General features: G+C 36.8%; 2 protein-coding genes across 12 annotated transcripts; one reads left to right on the plus strand and one right to left on the minus strand.

The window, feature by feature from the left end:
- Positions 1–812: 812 nt before the first annotated feature.
- LOC102234361 (CD9 antigen-like) lies at positions 813–9974 on the plus strand. Of its 2 annotated transcripts, none has more exons than XM_005801999.2 (8): positions 813–1038; positions 3878–3980; positions 4056–4153; positions 5101–5175; positions 5683–5784; positions 6200–6289; positions 6497–6580; positions 8694–9974. In XM_005801999.2, exons 1-8 carry the CDS (start codon positions 970–972, stop codon positions 8757–8759), a joined length of 687 nt encoding a protein of 228 aa, XP_005802056.1. In that variant the 5' UTR covers positions 813–969; the 3' UTR covers positions 8760–9974. The 2 variants fall into 2 exon arrangements, with proteins under 2 accessions (XP_005802056.1, XP_023207580.1); XM_023351812.1 differs by lacking the exon at positions 813–1038 and adding an exon at positions 2786–2941.
- Positions 9975–12097: 2123 nt separating this feature from the next.
- On the minus strand, positions 12098–18042 carry bbs10 (Bardet-Biedl syndrome 10). 10 transcript variants are annotated; one of them, XM_023351723.1, is made up of 5 exons: positions 17573–17968; positions 15825–16037; positions 14787–15737; positions 14423–14501; positions 13090–13176 (listed from the first exon to the last, which is right to left on the minus strand). In XM_023351723.1, the coding sequence occupies exons 1-4, from the start codon at positions 17578–17580 to the stop codon at positions 14441–14443; spliced, it is 1233 nt and encodes a 410-aa protein (XP_023207491.1). In that variant the 5' UTR covers positions 17581–17968; the 3' UTR covers positions 13090–13176; positions 14423–14440. The 10 variants fall into 10 exon arrangements, 9 of the variants coding, with proteins under 9 accessions (XP_014325350.1, XP_023207476.1, XP_023207495.1 ...); XM_023351733.1 differs by lacking the exon at positions 14423–14501 and having other exon boundaries at positions 13091–13176; positions 14787–14884; positions 15073–15737; XR_002754367.1 differs by having other exon boundaries at positions 13105–13176; positions 13547–14501.
- Between the last annotated feature and the right edge of the window lie 400 nt (positions 18043–18442).

Here is an 18442-nt window from a genome sequence, read left to right on the forward strand (position 1 = left end):
CTCTCACATTTGTGTCACACTTGTGTTCATTTGAAAGCAGACAAGCACATCTGCAATATACATGGTGTGTGAGAGATGCGCCCAATGTGGCAAAAATATATATAAACCACTAATATGGTAAATGTTTTTCTTCTTGTGAGGTTAATTCATTTATTTAAGATATTTTGTTCTTGGAGCTGACTTATGACTTATGATGACTATGATCACAAAGCATTAAAAACCAAAACAAAACAAGGAGAGGCTACAGTAAAAAAGCTGATTATATATCCAGATTATATTTAATGGCTCTGTAAAATGTTATTTCATGTTATAATTATTTAGTCTTTTAAGCTGTTTCTATAAAGATACATAGTCTAAGTGGCCCAACTCTGGTTCCACAAGGTGAACAGTTAATTATTGTTAGGTGTAATGCAGACAGTAAAATATTAACCTCAAGCTAAAAACAAAATAGTCTGCTCGAGCACCGTGTTCATTCATGTGCAATATATTAAATACATGAACGCGCATTTCTTATTCTGGGAGAATTACGTCATCGCACCTTGCGGGCTTCAGTTTGTTTTGTCACAGAAAACGCAAAAAGCTGTGACAGCTGCATTCAAAACAATGGTTTTAAGTGTAGTTTAGAAAAATATAGGGTACTATAGTTAAAAAAAATACTGTATCATTAAACAGTTTAAGAAAATGTCAAAATGATTGAAAAGTTTCACGAAATATCACAATAAAACGCATTTGGTGCAGTTGTTTGCTTTTCTAAATTGATTTAGGAAATTAAAAAGAAAGGAAAGGTTTTAGTCTTGTGGGGGCGGACCACTACATGCGCGCACTGCACAACGAGCCAGCGCCAGCGCGTCGACGAATACCCGTTTAGTACACTGACTGTTATTTAGAGGAATCACTTCCCTATTCTTACCCTCTATTTTAACACCTACTCCGTTAAACAGTCGTAGGATTTGAAGCAGAAAAATCGCCATGGCAGCGCTGTCGGGTGGAGAGAGATGCATCAAGTATCTGATGTTCGCCTTCAACCTGGTGTTTTGGGTAAGTGCGAGGCGAGAAAACATTTATTCTCATATGCATCCTGTCGTATTAGAGCAGGTTACTAGATTGTGAATGAAATGATAGGGGTGTCCCGAATCGTGCAGAGCACAGAGCGGGTCTTATCGCAGAGGTTCGTATGATAAAAAGCACTGACCGCTCACACACACACACACACACACACACACACACACACACACACACACACACGCACACGCCTCCTCACGCACGCAAACGTGCCCTCAGTGTTTGTGGATCGGTCTGGAGAATAATCCCCAGTGGCCAAGTGACCCAGTTCCACGATGTAGCGCATACTTTGGACTGTGGCTGCATGACATTTTAATAAACAAAACCAAGTAAAGATTACACAGGTGATACATGATTAATTTTTTAATTCGTCACGTTGTGTTTAAAGCTGCAGCTGTGCGTTGGTCGTGTAATTTATATTTGAGACCCACGCCTGCAGGGTGTGTCGTGTTTTATGTGAATGAATGTGTGGTTGTAGATAGATGCTTTTCCTTCTGAACGTTTCTAATTTGTGCAGCTATTTATAGTGGTAGGAATAGCCATACATTAGTGGGAAAGCAGGGATTTCCCACCATGCGTGCGCGTGGGCTTTCAGGCTTATACGTGTGCTTATATGTATTTGCAAACGTTACAGATTTTTTCTTCTAAGAAGCAAGTTTATTTAATATAAAAACATTAAAAATCAATAAAGATTCTAAAGTACATTTGGTTAAATTGATTTTAGTTTGTTTAAAACCGCAGATCGTCATGTGACTGCAGTTGTGTCATAAAGGGGAAGTGGGAGAACGATCTGAAATGTTATAATCAGTTCTTTCAACATCAAGTCATAGAAAGTTAAAATGTTCACCTTTTTGTGGCTGTCAGAACAAGGCTGATGTTATATTTCTGGGATTCAAGCGAACCTCTGTGAGTGCCAATGTCTACATATAGAGAATACATGAAACAGTGGTGAGCCTGCAGGCAACCTAGGAGTAGGAAAACTACCAAGAGAGCATCATCAACTAGGAGTACCTCAGTTACCTCAGTTAAGGTCATGATTCAACAACACAGAAAAGGCTGGGCAAAACAGAATGCAATATTCATCAGAACACATAGTCTTACATTTACAAAAATAAAAGAAATAACTTAATGACCCTCACAACAGTTTTGGCATTCACGTTCTACAGCAATTTTGCAAGGAAAAGTAGTTTAAATTGTGACATATAATAGTTTGAGCTTACTTTTCACATGAGTTTGAATATGTTTGGAGAGTATTTTCACTATAATATACAAAATCATCAAAACCAATGTTGGCAGAGTGGAAAATAAAAAGGACCAGAATGCTTCTCTTTGGGGGCTGTCTGTTGATTTACGACCATAAGCAGATGCTTTATTTGATTATACCTCAGTCTGCCTCCGGTATCAGACCATAACGATCCAGCTTCTCAAACCAGGACAGTTACGCTCAGTTTGACAAAGGAGCAGTAAATATGCTGCCAAGCAGGCATCTTAGAAAATGCTCAGAAAGTGCTGACATGCCTGAACCTCTGAGATGCTGTGGGACTATAAAACTCCTGTATGTCTGTGTGACTTAAGTAAATGTCATTTTTAGACAACACAATGGAAACACATGTAGAAACATAACACAATGAGTTGGAAAAACACAGACTAGACCTCATTTGACTAAACAGTGGGAAGGTTGCTTTCTGGTTCCGCTCTGCCACTCCTAACTGTATAATCAGGTGATTTAAGGTGTGGTGTCCCAGTCGTTTCAGCTTTCTCTTGGGCAGAAGCTAGCTGCTCCGAACGGTGGATTGGTTCATACTGAATTACTATGGCTCTTCCCAGTGGGATCAAGTGTTTAAAATATCTCATATTTATCTTCAATTTTATTTTCTGGGTAGGTGCACTTTATTTTTCTATACTGTGAGGCATATGAAAAGATCAGACAGAGCTGTTAACAATATATCCTAAATATGTACTTGAGAGTCAGCCATTTTGCTGGACTATAGGTAGACCAGGAAGAGGCTGAGAAGCAAAGCAATACATGAAAGTCAGGTGGGAACAATGAAACCTCACAAAGCTGCACTTTTCTCACTGAAGAAAATACAAGGTGTTACACTCGCAAAAGTAAAAAGTTTACTCGTTTGTCTGTGCTCACAGAGCTTCTTAGTACGTCACAATGTGGTCATCATGGATTGGTAAAACATTAATTCTTTCAAGGACAGTTTAAGCCATTTTTTCTTCACAGTTTAAGAAATAGAATTCCTGCAAAGTGGTACGGGATGCCAATTTCCTGTAATTGTAACATTTACCATTTACCATGGAAATATTACATTCTTATTCTTCCTTTGTGTGACTCTTAATGTAGAGGTGAATTTATATTCATAAATATATTTTCAGTTCTTTTCATGTTTGTCTAACAATATATAGAACTGAATCAATATACAAGAGAGACTTCAGGAATGAGGCGTGCTGATTAAATGAGCACTTTGTGCAGTGGGTTCATCATGTGCTGTGAGTATTTACCACAAAGGACTCTAATGTTTACGCAGGCTTATAAACTAGTACTGCAGAAACATTCCTGAAGCCTCAAAAAGGGAAAAAAAATGGAAGAGAAAGACTTTAGAGAGGGCATGTTAGAGCAGATGTCAGAGCAGCTGCTTACACTTGTTGGAGCTTATTTTTAAATGCACTGTGATGTCAGGCAGATTTAAGATATGCCCTGAATATGGACTAAATCATTATATTAAAAGTTACAGTAGAGGGAAGCATGCAGTGTTAATTTAGTGCTAATTGTAGCATTGTGTTAACTGAGGCATGTAATGTGTGTCAGCTTGCAGGCACTGCTGTACTGGCTATAGGTCTGTGGCTGAAACTGGACTCGAAAACCAATAGCCTGTTTCAAGGAGAAGATTCTCCATATGTGTTATACACAGGTAAGATAGATTCATAAAATAACAGGCATGCCTTAAAGTTTGTATTATGTGAACTCATTCATGCACTATGTTTAGGTGTTTATGTCATGATTGCCGTTGGAGCGCTTATGATGGTGATGGGGTTCTTGGGATGTTGTGGAGCAATCCAGGAATCACCATTGATGCTGGGGCTGGTTAGTAGCACTTATTATAATTTTATTACCCCCCTTCCTCCCCTCCATGGCTAAATTGGGCACCTAGGACACTGGGTATTTTGCAAGTAGGGCCTCAAACGTGTAAACAGATTTGTATTTGATGAGGAAATGACAAAAGTTTCACTTCTACCATCAGATGTCATGCTGCTTATGTTTCTGGCAACATAAGGTTAAATGAGAAAAAGAGGGAATTACCAACAAATGTGTAAATAATCAACCAAAAGCTGAATATAAGATAAGTAAAACAAAGTAATAATGCAACGACCAAATATGTGATTATAAATCGATAACTAACATATTTTTCCAACACTATGCATTAGTGCATTTATATAGCATTAGGTTGATACAGAATACTATCTGTCATGCTTGGGTGAAGGAAAGTTGATGAGATAACTTATTACCCAAAAAATGACATATAAATTGAATGTGTTTACTAAAAAAGAGAGATAAAAATAGTTTTTTTAAAAAAGAGATACAAATAAGTATTTAGTGACAATTCAACCTTTTTATTCCATTCCCGAATAACAGCATTCAAAACAGTAACCTCCTTATATACAGTGAGGTTCACAAACCTTTGCATCCAGGTTTTATATGTTCTTTTTTTCACAGACTTCTAAATTCTCGTCAATATCCATAGCTTGTGAACGCCCTATTTAAGGTATGAGACATCTGCTTTCATCATTGTTTACTGAACAGTCTCAAGGCCACAAGGGAGTCAGTAGATTTTCAGCGCTTGCTCCCCCCTTCCTTCCCAGTGTGGTCATAATCTGCTTGCACTAAATCTCGCTGGAGGAGGAGCCAATGAAAACTGGGTTTGGCCACACTCCACTGCCTTTGCATTGTGCAAATGCACATACAATACCAGCACACAAGCATGCATGGAAGACAGCTATCAGCTGAGTTTAATTTTGTATTTCTCTGTGCAGTTCTTTTCATTCCTGCTGATCATATTTGCCATCGAGATAGCCGCTGGATTCTGGGGCTTTTCATACCAGAACAAGGTAAACTAACTACAGTGTGTTCTTAAAATGGATGCCATGATGCTTAAAGACAGAATAAAAGTAAAAGCAAGAGCACTTCACATACAGGGGCATCTCAGTATATTAGAATATTATTGAAACCATAATTTACTGCAGTAATTCAGTTCAAAAAGCAACACATTAGACAGATTTATCAAATACCCAGTCTATGTATTTATTTCCTTACATTAGACCAATGCAAAAGACTTAAATGCAAAAATTTCATGTTATGGTCCACACAACAAGACAACTGCTGACATTACAGTTCTCCAGCAGTCACTGCTGGCCACAAAAAGGAGATTGCTAAAAAAGCTGGTTGGTGTATTCACACACATTGAGTCATTGAGTACTAGATTTTTATTTTAGGTAAAAGCACAATAATTTAGTACAACACAAAGGACAACAAATTATCAAAAATTAACATTTTTGACTTCGGAGTCTTAGTTGTGACAAGATTTTTAGTTTACCATGCTTGTGATTGTGTTGCAGGTGTTGGATCTGATCAATGGATTCTACAGACAGACATACGAAGAGTACGGTAAAACAAGAGACGAGGGCCTAAAAGAGACTCTGCGTTTGATCCAAAATGAGGTGAGACTTGTTTTACTTAATTCCTGCTTTTTATTTTCTCTGACTAACAATTATCTGGACCGTTAATAATTAATCACAAAGGGGGGGGGGGATTTTGACAGCAAATAAATGTTTTACCTAAGTCAGATGAGTATTTCTTAGAGCTGGAGTAGAACTATTATATCCCAGTTGTGTCTTTGTAAGACCTGTAGCTTTATCTGCGAGGCAGCATAATTATGCACAGCATAACTGTGGAAGTGAAGGTACAGAAGCTAAAATGGAAAATTCATCAATCATATTCTCAACTCAGGCTTGGGAACATTTCCATGACTCCAAAAAATTGAGAACTACAGAACAAGCCAGTATTTTACAGTATCTCTTCAAAACACATAGACTAATTAGGTTACATTGCACTATGTTATCTGTCTGTTTCCAGTTAAACTGCTGCGGTCTCAAGGGTCGGATGGGAGAAACTTATCCTGATCTTTGTCCCCCTGCGGAAAATCTTGACATGTTCATTATTAAGGTACAACCATGACCTAAATTATCCAACAAATGTTTTATCTCTGTTGTAACTGTACAATTTGTGTTATGAGTGCCCATGTATTGTTATGGAAACATCTGTTTGCAAGAGTTTGCACAGTCTCTGGCTCTCTGTTATTTTTATCTGTATATATCATGTTGTTGAGCATGCTGTAAAGCAAGGAAACTGAATGACTCCTATCTATTACAGAGCTGTCCTGATGCCATCGACGAGGTGTTTAACTCCAAGTTACACATTGTTGGAGGAATAGGGATCACAATTGGGGTCATTATGGTGAGTGTGCAGCATGCATACCTTAACACACATTTTAGTCACTTGTTTCAGAGGGGTCTCCAACCCAAGGCTCGGGAATCACTATGCAAAGGCCCTCACAAACAACAAAAAGTGTTTATTTTAACTGAAATGTTTACATAACAGGTTTGGGGAATAGTATATTTTATTTAATTAATTTATTTCATTGTATTTTTCGTTAATATGTAAAGTAAAACAGGTCTTGATGTGTTTAATTTAGAGTGACTTGCAGAAGTGTTAATACCACTTGAACCTTCTTACATTTTGTCATGTTACAACCACAATCTTTTTTTAAAATTTATTTAGAACATGATAGAAGTATAAAATCACAAACGGATAAGAACACGGAATGCAAAAGACACATATTTTTGTACTACAATAATCTTAACATGCTGGAAAAGGAGTAGGAAGATGTAAGAAACTCCTACCCCATAAACTCATACCATCTCCTCATTATTAAATAAAAAATAAAAAATAAAATAAATATAGGTTAATTAATTTTTCATTTTATCTGGGTTTACATATGTCTAAATACAGTATATACCTCCATACATCCATACCCACACACACTCATATGCATTAGCCTCAATTTACATATACACATTAGAGCTTTCTCTCATCCACATTTCTATATCTTGTGAAAACCTCCTCCTTATATTTCCTTTTAAATTGTATTCAATTTTGACTTTGTTTTAGCTCCTTATTTTTTAAATAAAATTACACCATGAATTGAAATGACAAAAGCTCTTTCGTATACTACGAATCCTTAAGTTTGAGTAACCCTTTAAGTTATATCCCCTTTCTCTTTCACAAAACATGTTGTGTATGTGCTCAGGTAGCAGTTTATTTGATGCTTTAAACATAATTTGTGCAATGTTAAATTCCACCAGATCTTGAAATTTTAGAATTCTAGATTTTAAGAATAATGGGTTTGTGTGCTCATAAAAACTGACATTATGGATGATTCTAATGGCTCGTTTCTGTATAAAACTCAATGGTTGTAAAGAGATTTTGTAATTAATTCCCTACACTTCTGAACAATATGTTAAATATGGCAAAATCAGATTGTTATGTAGAATACAAAGTGATTTATTATTCGGAATATGTCTAGCTTTAGCCAGGACTGATGAACTTCTACATAGTTTATTCTGTAAATGTTTAAATATCTTAAATGTATCCTATTAGGATTTTGTGGTAAATCAATACAAAATGGCACTAATTATGCAGTAGAAGGGAAGGGAAACATTTTGTTTCTCAAATTCTAAAAATGAAGCTTACATTTGTATTTAGCCTCCCTAGTACTTATACTTATAAATAAAATCCAGAGCAACCAATTATGTTTATAGGCCACCTCCTTAGTAAATACAGAGGGGATGTATGTGCAATTTCAGCTCAGTATAAAAACAGCTGTTCTGTGAGAGCCTTAATGTACAAACAGCATCATGAAGACCAAGGAACACAACAGAAAGGTCAGGGGAGAAGATAAAGTAGAGGGTCAAATGTTTCACAGAGCACTGTTAATCAGATGGACATTTTGGTTCAAGTGTAAAATACAGAAAACTAACACCCTCACATTGAACACACCATGTTAACAATGAAACTTGGTGGTGGCAGCAACATTATGCACAGGGGATTCTTTTCTTCAACACAAACAGTGAAACTGGTCAGAGTTGAGGTAGAGCAACAATCCAAGACATACAGCCATTCACAGATATGGAAGCATTCACACTTTTTTTTCATCCATTGAAACTGGTTAGAGGCATATACTTGTAAGATGTGCCGCTGCGATTGTAGCATCAGGTGTATCTACAAAGGATTGACTCAGACGGAATACATCAAGAACACATGATGTGCATGTCACCCTTTTCAGATTTTCATTTGCAAAAATATTTTGAAAACCATTTTTTTCTTCACCTAACAACTCATGGAAACTTCATAAGCAGTATGTTTATCACTTGGCTTCTTTACAATTCTAGACTACAGTATTTTAATTGGGACTAGAGAGAACCAAACAATTCAGACGATTGCAAAGGTATCAGATATTTAGGAATGGATAATACACACATGTAATATACCCTTTGTATTTCTCCAACAGGTGTTTGGGTTGATCTTTACCATGCTCCTGTGCTGTGCCATCAGGAAATCTCGGGAGGTGGTGTAACACCCACTGGCAGTCATTGATATTGTTGCATGATGTCATCCTCAGAGTCTTCACTGCCAACAAAAATAAATCACTTATTTTTAAGGAGGGTGCTAACTAAGAAGGGTTAACCTAATTCTGACTGTAGAGAACGTGAAGGTGTGATGCACTTGATTTTGGTCCATCTGGTTTATTTATGTACAGAGTTTTAAGAATTGTGCTACTACACAGCATAAAACATTTCATACTAACCTTCTGGTCAATGTTTTTTTAATGTATAGACTGGCCTTTCCGGCACAGTAATTATCAAGTTCCAGTATTAAGCCAAATAATTTTTAACAACATAGATATACAGTATGTAAAGCCAACACACATTCTATGGAGACAAAAATAAAAGTTGTTTTTTTTAATGCTACAATTGGCTTACTTTATAAATATGGTCCAAAGTGAACGATAATTTTGTCAGTTAACAGATTTTGGAAGAATGTTTGCTTGTTTGTTTCTGAGCGTTTTTTTTCCCATCTTTTATCTAAATGAGACCAAAGCTAATCAGATGCTAGAAGTTACCTCAAAAGACAGAGTTCATGTCCCAACATAATTTCACATTCTCCCAATATATCAGTAAATCAGCGACACCTTTGCTCCTAAGATAGATGCAGTGTTTTTACTATATCCATGTATAGAACAGGTGCATCAATAGCAGTGTAGTACTGAAATGTGTAAATTTGTGGTTATTTGACTGAAATCGGCATTTGTGAGCTTCTAACTAGCAAAACAGCATGTCAGTGTGTATTGATGATATTGATTTATTGATGGCGACCACTTTGGATATCTTGCTAATGGAAACACCACCACTTCAGTGCAACACAGAAGTAAACAAGGCAACAAAACCGATGATGGCTAGCAGCCAAATAAATGCCAAGCTAAAATCTACGAGATATTTGTGGTTTAAACAAGCTTGATGTTACAGTAGCATTCGGCTCAGTTTTTTTTCTGTCATTTATTTTTTAATTTGTCCCTGTTTGAAACGCCTTTTATTTGTTTGTTTTTTTTTTCAATTTTTGTATGTTTTATATTTCTGTTTGTACATTTTTGGATGCTTGGTGTGTGTATGTTATATGCAGTTTAAGCATTTTGCAGTGTCCTCTTGATTTGACAGAATAATTTCATTTATACACTATGCACTGTAACACTATGTTAACAAGAGCCAAATACAATAAAGTGATTTAAGTTGAATTTGAGGATTTTTTTGATCTGTCTTGGACTCACAAGCACACATTCCAAGAAATTACATTCTCACAGGTTGCTTTTAATCATGATACCAAACATTTTTTATGATAAGATACCATACTTTTCCAGACTGTTCCCCAGAATTTCTAGTTCTTTTGTGTTCACTTGAAAAAAATTCAACATGAACTTATTGTAAATATGTCTGCAGTGCAAATGCTTTAAAATGGCAATCTTCAAAAACAAGGCAGACTAAAGAATTGAAGAATGCAAAACACAAAGGAGGCTGTTTGGAAGAGACTGTAAGGAAGCAAGGATGGACACATGAAGAAATAAGGGAAGGACACAAGGGAGGGTTGGAGGACAGGCATTAGAAAGGACAGAAATGGAAAGGATGGACACAATAAAGTAGGGAAGGGGGCACAATAAAGAAAGGAATTACATAAGTGAAAAGAAACAAAGGAAAATGGGAATGGAGGAAACAGAAAAAAGAAGGTAAGGGTGACAAGAATATAAGAAATTACAGACAGAGAGGAATTGAAAGAAGGAGACTAAAGTGAAATTCAAGATCACAATGAAGGTTGGACATAATGTTTAGATAATAGGTTAGAAAACAAAGACTATTTGACTTTTTCATACGTTTCCATATCTAAGCAATGTAAAATCCAATTCCATTCTTTTTCCATACTGCGCTAGAACTCTGTTTAATCATATGGACACCAAACATGAATAATTTACTATTTCACTGAGTGTACTTGATGTGCACTACATAAAGGCATGCCAGGATTAGAAAGGCTGAGGTGTCCTGATAACACAATGACACTTTCAGTTTGTTCCCTAGTGTGCAGAAGAAAAAAAACAAACACCCACTCCCTCAACTTTTTCCACTTTGATTTTGGTGACAATCAACAGTGACTCATAGAGATCATAAACAAAGAAAATAGCTGGCTTTGATTAAGACAAAGTGATTCTGAGTCACTTTGTCTTAATTAAATTGTGGAAAATTTGTCTCAAAAACTAAGGATGCAGAAGTAGCAGTAAACAGAAGGCTGTGTAATAGATTAAGAGTCTAATTAAAATCCAGATGACTCAGTTTCTCCCAAAGATAGAGGTGAAAACAGCATTTGTGTTCCTCTGATTACAGCACAAGGAAGCAAACTATGATTTGGCTGTTGAAAGTTGGGTGCTGCCAAAGCTCCACTACGCAGATAAGGCTGATTGCAAAAAGGAGAGTACTTACTTGTAAGACTATGTTTCTGTGCTGTTACAACAGTAAGTTTGCTTGTGCACACCAAACTGTGATGCTCAAAGGAATATAGAAGGAGGACAAAGATAAGAAAGGGACATTTTGAAAAACAAATAATGACGCAGATGAGCTTTTCCTTTTTCCTAAGAGTGAATTACTTCATGGATGTATAGTGCTGTGAAAACCATTTCTTCAGTTGTTTTTTTTTGTTTGTTTGTTTTATTTGGTCATACTTAAATGTTTTAGGTGATCAAGCAAATTGTATTGTCAGAAAATCTGAGTAAATACAAAATGTAGTTTTCAAACGTTTTAATTTAGTAAGAAACAATGGTTATCTATACCAACACTATATGAAAGAGCAGCTGGGTTCCATAATTAATTTTGAACTACACTTATTTTTTGTTGGTTTAATTTCACTACCCACACCAACGCTTCATTAATGGTAGAATTGTAGAATCAAGAAATCACTGAAACTGAACATGAAGTGAGTTAACAGATCTCAAAACTGAATACATGATTTAATGATCCGCAGAAATTCAGACTAAAAACAAATTCAGTCAGTCCATGAAGGCTTACAACACCAAAACAAATCTACAATAAGAAGCAGGTCAAAATTCCTCCTCAAAGAAAGACTTCTTGCCAGATATCACAAATGATTTATTGCAGTTGTTGCTGTCAACTTTGGCACAATCACTTATTGGGTTTATTTAGAATTTACTTTTGATGTAGTGATAATGGCTTGGATAGATTTTTTTCCTCTCAAAAAGAAGTAGTTACTATTTAAAAACAGCATTCACTCTGTTATCTTTAATATTATGTGCTTAAATATATAAAACATTAGGTGTGAGGAAAAAAAAAACAGAAGAAAAACTAGAATGGAGACAAATACATTTCTATGTCACTTTATTCTATGCAATGTGAAATTACAAAATGTTCTCCTTATTTTATTTCGTTTGGCAAAACCTCATCTCAGTTCATCCATTTGCTTATAAATACAATTTTCTCTTATGTTTTCATTTACATATAATAGATTTTCACAGATCAAAAGAATTATAGTCTGACAACACTGCAATGAACTATCAAGAAAAAACACATTGAAAATAATTACAGTGCAACTATTTCATCCAAAATTAGATGTTCTTTTTCTAAATGTTGACACAAAAAGTACATTTCTAGTTTCCTGTTAGAGCAACACAACTTTAGTCTTCATCCTCGTCCTCTGAGCTTTCCGAGTGAGCATTCAGGGAATTGTGGGACTTTGTGTGTAATATAGTGTGTGTCCTCAGCAACATGTTCATTCGGAGCAGATTTGTGAGACACTGCAGCACAGCCAGTACCAGCTGATACTTACAAGAGACGGATTCAAGGCCCAAGTCCAAAAGTTTTAATGACATGTTACCTTTGTTACAAGAGCATAAGCTTAGTTTACCATCTGCAAGAGGACCTTCAGTGTGTATGAGGTTTGTGCTGAGGGCATTGGGTTGTCTTGGAATTAAAGCCATGACCCTGGTTTGTGCCTGCAGGAAATGTTTTAGATTGTGAGAGTAAATCTGCCGGGGCACGCTCAACAGGGCCTTTGCCAAGAGCTGGGAAACTGCACTTGTGTTAACAGAAACTGAGCAACTGTGGCCATATTGATGAAGGGCATGGTGCAGCAGAAACTCAAATGTCCCACCAGCAGATATTACACAACCTGTCTCTATCACACATTTCTGATGAAGATGCACTCTGCATGCAGCTTCATTACTTATATTGTCTGCATGTAAAGACGTGCATTCTTCTGATGGGATGGTTTTCTTTTGAGTCTTGTGCATGGGCTCCAATGCTGTAAGTAGCATTCGAAAGGCGTCTTGAAATGCACATGCATGCTGATCAGCTTGACCTTCGCTTGGGGCACAAATCACCAGGCTACAAGGTTTAACTTTGAGTCTTTCTTCACAATCATGGAAGTCCAAATGAACGCATCTGTCAAAAACAAAATGACAATAGTTAACTTGAATGTTGTACAGCAGATAACAATGACTTGAAAAATTACACATATACCAGGAGTTTTTTTTCACATTCTACATTGTTACATCCATGAAACATCAATGTATGTTTCAAGATAACTCGAGATCCTCCTATTTTTTCCATGCTGAACACTTTAGTTTAGCAGTAACAATAGATGAAATTACTTTTAAAATTGATCATACAAAGTAATTTCTAAACCCAACAGTAGAATCAAACTTCATTAAGATCAATGAGGTTGTGCTTTTATGTTTTGTGTCATGAAAACTTTTCTTTAATTCTATTTATTTTTGTATACAGAATCATAAGAAAGGATAGTCATAATCACAGATAGATAGAGTGCTGCCAAGCCATGAAGAAGGAACAGCAGGAACCTGAAAAAAGAGGAAGTAAGTTTCCAGCCTGCATAAAGTTTTACAGAACGAAGTCTAAACACTTTGAGTAACTGAATAAGACCCAATACAAAATATTTGTATTAATATTGTTTTAATGCTGAATCAGAGAAGCTAAAAGAGGTTATAGATGTGATTTTGACAATGAACTTGAAATGATGTGGAATGTGTAACTGCAATCAAAGATCACTGATGTTGTGTTGGAGGCAGATACTAGATGACAGATAGAAAGGAAAAGGGAGAACTGAAAGTAGAGCAAATGTGACTGGTCTCTCCTGGGCGCAGTTCAGGACAAAAGAGGAACCAACGGAGCAGAGTTTGCTGATCAGGGAAACAGAAAACAGTTGGAGGAGACTCAGACTGCTGAGAGAAGGCCTGTGTGTGCAGGCAAAAGGATGGAGTGGGATCCTTGAGCAGGCCCGGAACAAGAACACAGACATATATGGCTCCAAAACAAAGGTGGATCAGACAGTCAATAAAACCAGCATGGCAAAAGTGCTAGCCACTGCGAACAGGTTCACAGTGTGGAAACCCCTATAAAAACCGATGCAAAAGAGGAACTGTTGGTTGGATCCTAACAGGCAGCTTCAAGCCAAGATTGAGGCGAATAAAGAACTCTGCAGCTGAAGAAGTGCCGGCGCCACAGCTGAACCGAAGACTGGGATCAACCCATCAGTTCCGCAATCTGTGGCACCAAATTGCACTTCTCTCATCATCTGGGTTCAGACTCCAAAGACAAAGGTCAAAGGCAAGAACAACCAGCACCCAAAGCCTCATCTCAGCATCAATGCAGAGGCGAAAGCTCAACAGACCTGCAGGGACGCCTGCCTTCATCGATCAGCCTCCTGTGTCCCCTGAAGAAGGGACACATTCTTCATCATCAAGCCAAATCTGGGGGTTGAAATAAAATTTCTTTTTGGTTCTCAGTTTCAGCATTAGTGAGAGAAAGGTTAGATTAAGATGATTGATTTTTTCATATTTGATTATTTCTGGTACTGAATTGAGCTGTACTGACCCTTGCTAAACACTGCCTTTACTAATAAAATATTTAGCATAAAGTAAACCCTACAGAATGTGGTAGACATCCAATTAATGTGTCGCCTCAAAGTTCTCTGATAGGTGTAATTAATCATGGTGCTTGACTTTGAAGAAAGAAACTAAAATATATGCACCTACCTATGGGCTCCAAGCAGTAATGGTTTACAGAAAGTCAGTGTTGCAATATGCTCTGGATGAATCCTCCTGCAGTCCGAGATGGGTGTCACCCCACTTAGCTGCGTAAACAGAGAAATTTCTTCTTCACTGACACACTCCACAAGGCACATCCCAGCCTGTGTTGCTGCAGCCAGGACAGCAGTGGACTGTTTCAGTGCACACAAAAGGACAGAGACACCAAAACTCTGCAGAGTTGCAATTATGCTCTCCACTGACCTTTCTGTCCAAGAGCTAAAGTGCACAATACCTCTGTCCTCTGTCACTTTGTCTCCACAACGCAACTCAAGTACATCTCCTGTGGTGAGTAATTTCGGCTGCAGGTATCCATTGAAAACTGCAGCTTTAAGTGGCTGCTTTCTTACTTGGGGGCAAGGCGTAGCAAAGTCTCTGTGAATCACCTGCCCTTCAATCAAACGTGAGCAGCTGACAGGGACGCCTGATACTTGGGTATGCAGTGCTGGGAAGCTGTTATTTAAAAGATGAATGGAGAATGAGGGTTGGTCGTCTTTTACCTTCCAGTGACTGAGCAGTTCACAGAAGAGGTTGCGGAAAAAGTCACAATACGCATAGCCCAGGCGTGTGTGAAAAAACGATACCAGAAGAGTTTGAAAACTGAGATTATGTTGTGTTTTCGCTGTGAAATTCTCTAATGAAACACAGAATCCATGTGGCAGCACATTCAGCACAATGAATTTATCCAACTCAGTCAGCGCAAATTCTAGCAGTTTGTCAGCCAAGTGCCTGGCAGTGGCAGCTTCTGCTGCTTTTGTGGAATTATGAGACTGAAACATATGAGTCTCCTTAGAGGCTGTTGCATGAATTATTCGCAGTAATGATGCAAGCAGAAGAACAAACGTTTTGGATCCATCACCAGTTATTGTGCTGTGCTTCCAGACGCACCTCACCACCATCCTAAGACGACAACAAATAACATTGCAGAAGAATTAACAATTAACCAAAATGAGCAGAAATATTCACATTCATCCCATTTGTTCTAACCTGGCCAGTGGGTGATCCAGATGTAGTGCAGTGAGGATGCGTTTTCCGCTTCGGCTCAACATCACTTGTCCTGTATCTCTAGTGAACAACACCTGTCCTCCTTCAGGTCCAAAACTGCGAAGGATGACGGACTCCAGTGCAGACACTGTCTGTAAGACGTGATTGAGGTGGAGTTGCTCCAGTGGCACCATCTTTACACGCTGGAATGTGTTGCTGAAAATTATAAAGAAGGAAGTGTTTCACAATTTTAGACCCTGGATTTGTAAATTCACATTAGTCATCTTTGAGCAAGGCCAGGGATTTCCAGGAAATCAAAAGAAAAACATTAAAATAACAAACCTTCAAGTTTTATTCTAAAAAGAGAAGCTTTACATTTAGATTTGGTGTTTTTTAGATTTAGTATGCCATGTACTGGACATATCAAGAAGACTTCATAAATCGCCTGTGCTTGGTCAAGCATAAATCAAAACAAAGCAGACATATAATGAGTAGGGCTGAGGATGGTTTGTAGAACATGATTTAATTAAGATCTGGGACTTCCTCCCATACAGTCGATCTGTCAGCTTTGAAAGAAAACCCGAGGGCAATACAGTGGAAAGAGTTGAATATCACCTTACAGAGACAGTAGTAGGACAAATCAGGATGAATGGGAAGGCATTATTAATGACAGCAGAGGCTTAAGATGTGAAAAAATGCAACGTGACTAAAAAAACTTTCAGTCAGCATAAAGTGTTTTATTTTTAAGTTGGATATAATATAATATAATATAATATAATATAATATAATATAATATAATATAATATAATATAATATAATATAATATAATATAATATAATATAATGCAAGACTTTCCTGGTTCCTGGAATACGATTTGAAATTGAGGTCATTCTCATAGCAACTATTAAAAATAAGAACAAGAAATATAACTTCATATGTGCTGATTCTCATGAATCAAGAAATAGTAACAAAAACAACATTGCCAAAAAAAAGGCAAGTTTATGTTAGCACCAAGTTTATGTTGGCACCACCACTCACAGTAAGGACCTTAGCAAGAAAGATAAAAAAGATTATATTTCTACTGTAAAAATCAAACTTCCATCCACATATTACCCTACATGGTCACAGGGTGGGGTGTGCTAGACAGGTTGCCATTACAGGGCAATACTAAAAGCAACCACACATAAGGACAATTTTGAGAGACCAGGTAACGAAACATGCATGTCTTTTGCTGCTGCTGCTGCTTCTGTGGAGTCCAGACAGAGACCATGAATGTTTGTGGAGAATTATGCAAATTCCATGAAGAAATCCTCCTGTCAGGTTTCAAACCCAGCTTGCTTGATGTAGGCAACAGTGTCAACGATTGTACCACCAACTAATAGATGATCTTATTTCTTGGGATTTTTAATTAACTATATTGAGAGTGCCAATAAATGTGGATAATATTGCTTAAAAGAATTTCTGAAATGTAAAATGTACAATATCTGTAAGGTATGCGTAGAATATGGATCACCACGATTTAGAGCTACCTAGTGTTTATTTTTAAAAAGCATTGAAAACGTATGATATGGAACAAGTTTTACGTCGTCAATTAAGTCATAGGATCAAGTTTTATGATATTGGAATTTGCTTCAACTGAGGAAGAACGCATGCTGTTTCACGATTGCAAATATAATTTTAACAAAATTTTTGACTCAGTTTGTCGATAAATAAACTTCGAAGAAGCCAAACTAAAATCTGCTTGTATTCACCTTAACATTTTGATGAGTTCGACAGAGAACACGGTCTTTGTTTAAGACAGCGTTCTTAAACAAACACGGTTTGTTGTTTCTGAAACAAACACTGTCTGTTTAAAACCGGAAAATGGAAAACAAATAACCACAGTTTCGTTGTGAATGTTTAAGTAGTTTATCCTGCTGGCTCGAAAATCATCAATAACTTAATGCAGCTTAGTACGAATGATGAAAACTCGACAGCAACAAAAGACTAACGGGTATTACGGTAGTATTTACAAGCTAGCTCTTCACATGACGCTACCGAAAAGCTTCACATGCGACCTTAAATTGATAAAGTACAGTAATATACATAATAACCTAACATAATAACCTGATTAATTTAAGAAAAAGAATATAAACAAATGAACGAGAAAACTCACACGCCAAACAGGAAGGATTTCCGTGTTGCCTAGAAACAAGCCTTCCTCTGTGATTGATAAAGCTCGTCTCAGAGTAAATGGTTGCCATCTAGCGGCTCAATGAGGAAATTGCGCGACTTTTGCTCATTTTTCTTTCCACACGTTTTAACTCTCGAATATGATAAACGTATAAATACTAACAATTTACTACAGGCTTGAAGCACACATTAATAATCTTACTTTACACCGTCCTTCTTTCTCTACTAAAAGTTTCCATTAAATTAAATTAAATTAAATTAAATTCTTTTCAGTTCAATTAAATAATATAAAATAAAAATCAATTTAATTCAATTCAATTCTATTCAATTCAGTTCAATTAACAAGCAACACAGCAGCTTTTGTTTTATTTATTAAAATCTGTATTTAATTTTGTAGTTTTAATTTTATCAGGATTACAGTGCAGTGTACAGTCATAATCATTGAACCT

Source organism: Xiphophorus maculatus, chromosome 2, assembly GCF_002775205.1.
Source record: "Xiphophorus maculatus strain JP 163 A chromosome 2, X_maculatus-5.0-male, whole genome shotgun sequence".
Classification (NCBI taxonomy): Eukaryota; Metazoa; Chordata; class Actinopteri; order Cyprinodontiformes; family Poeciliidae; genus Xiphophorus; species Xiphophorus maculatus.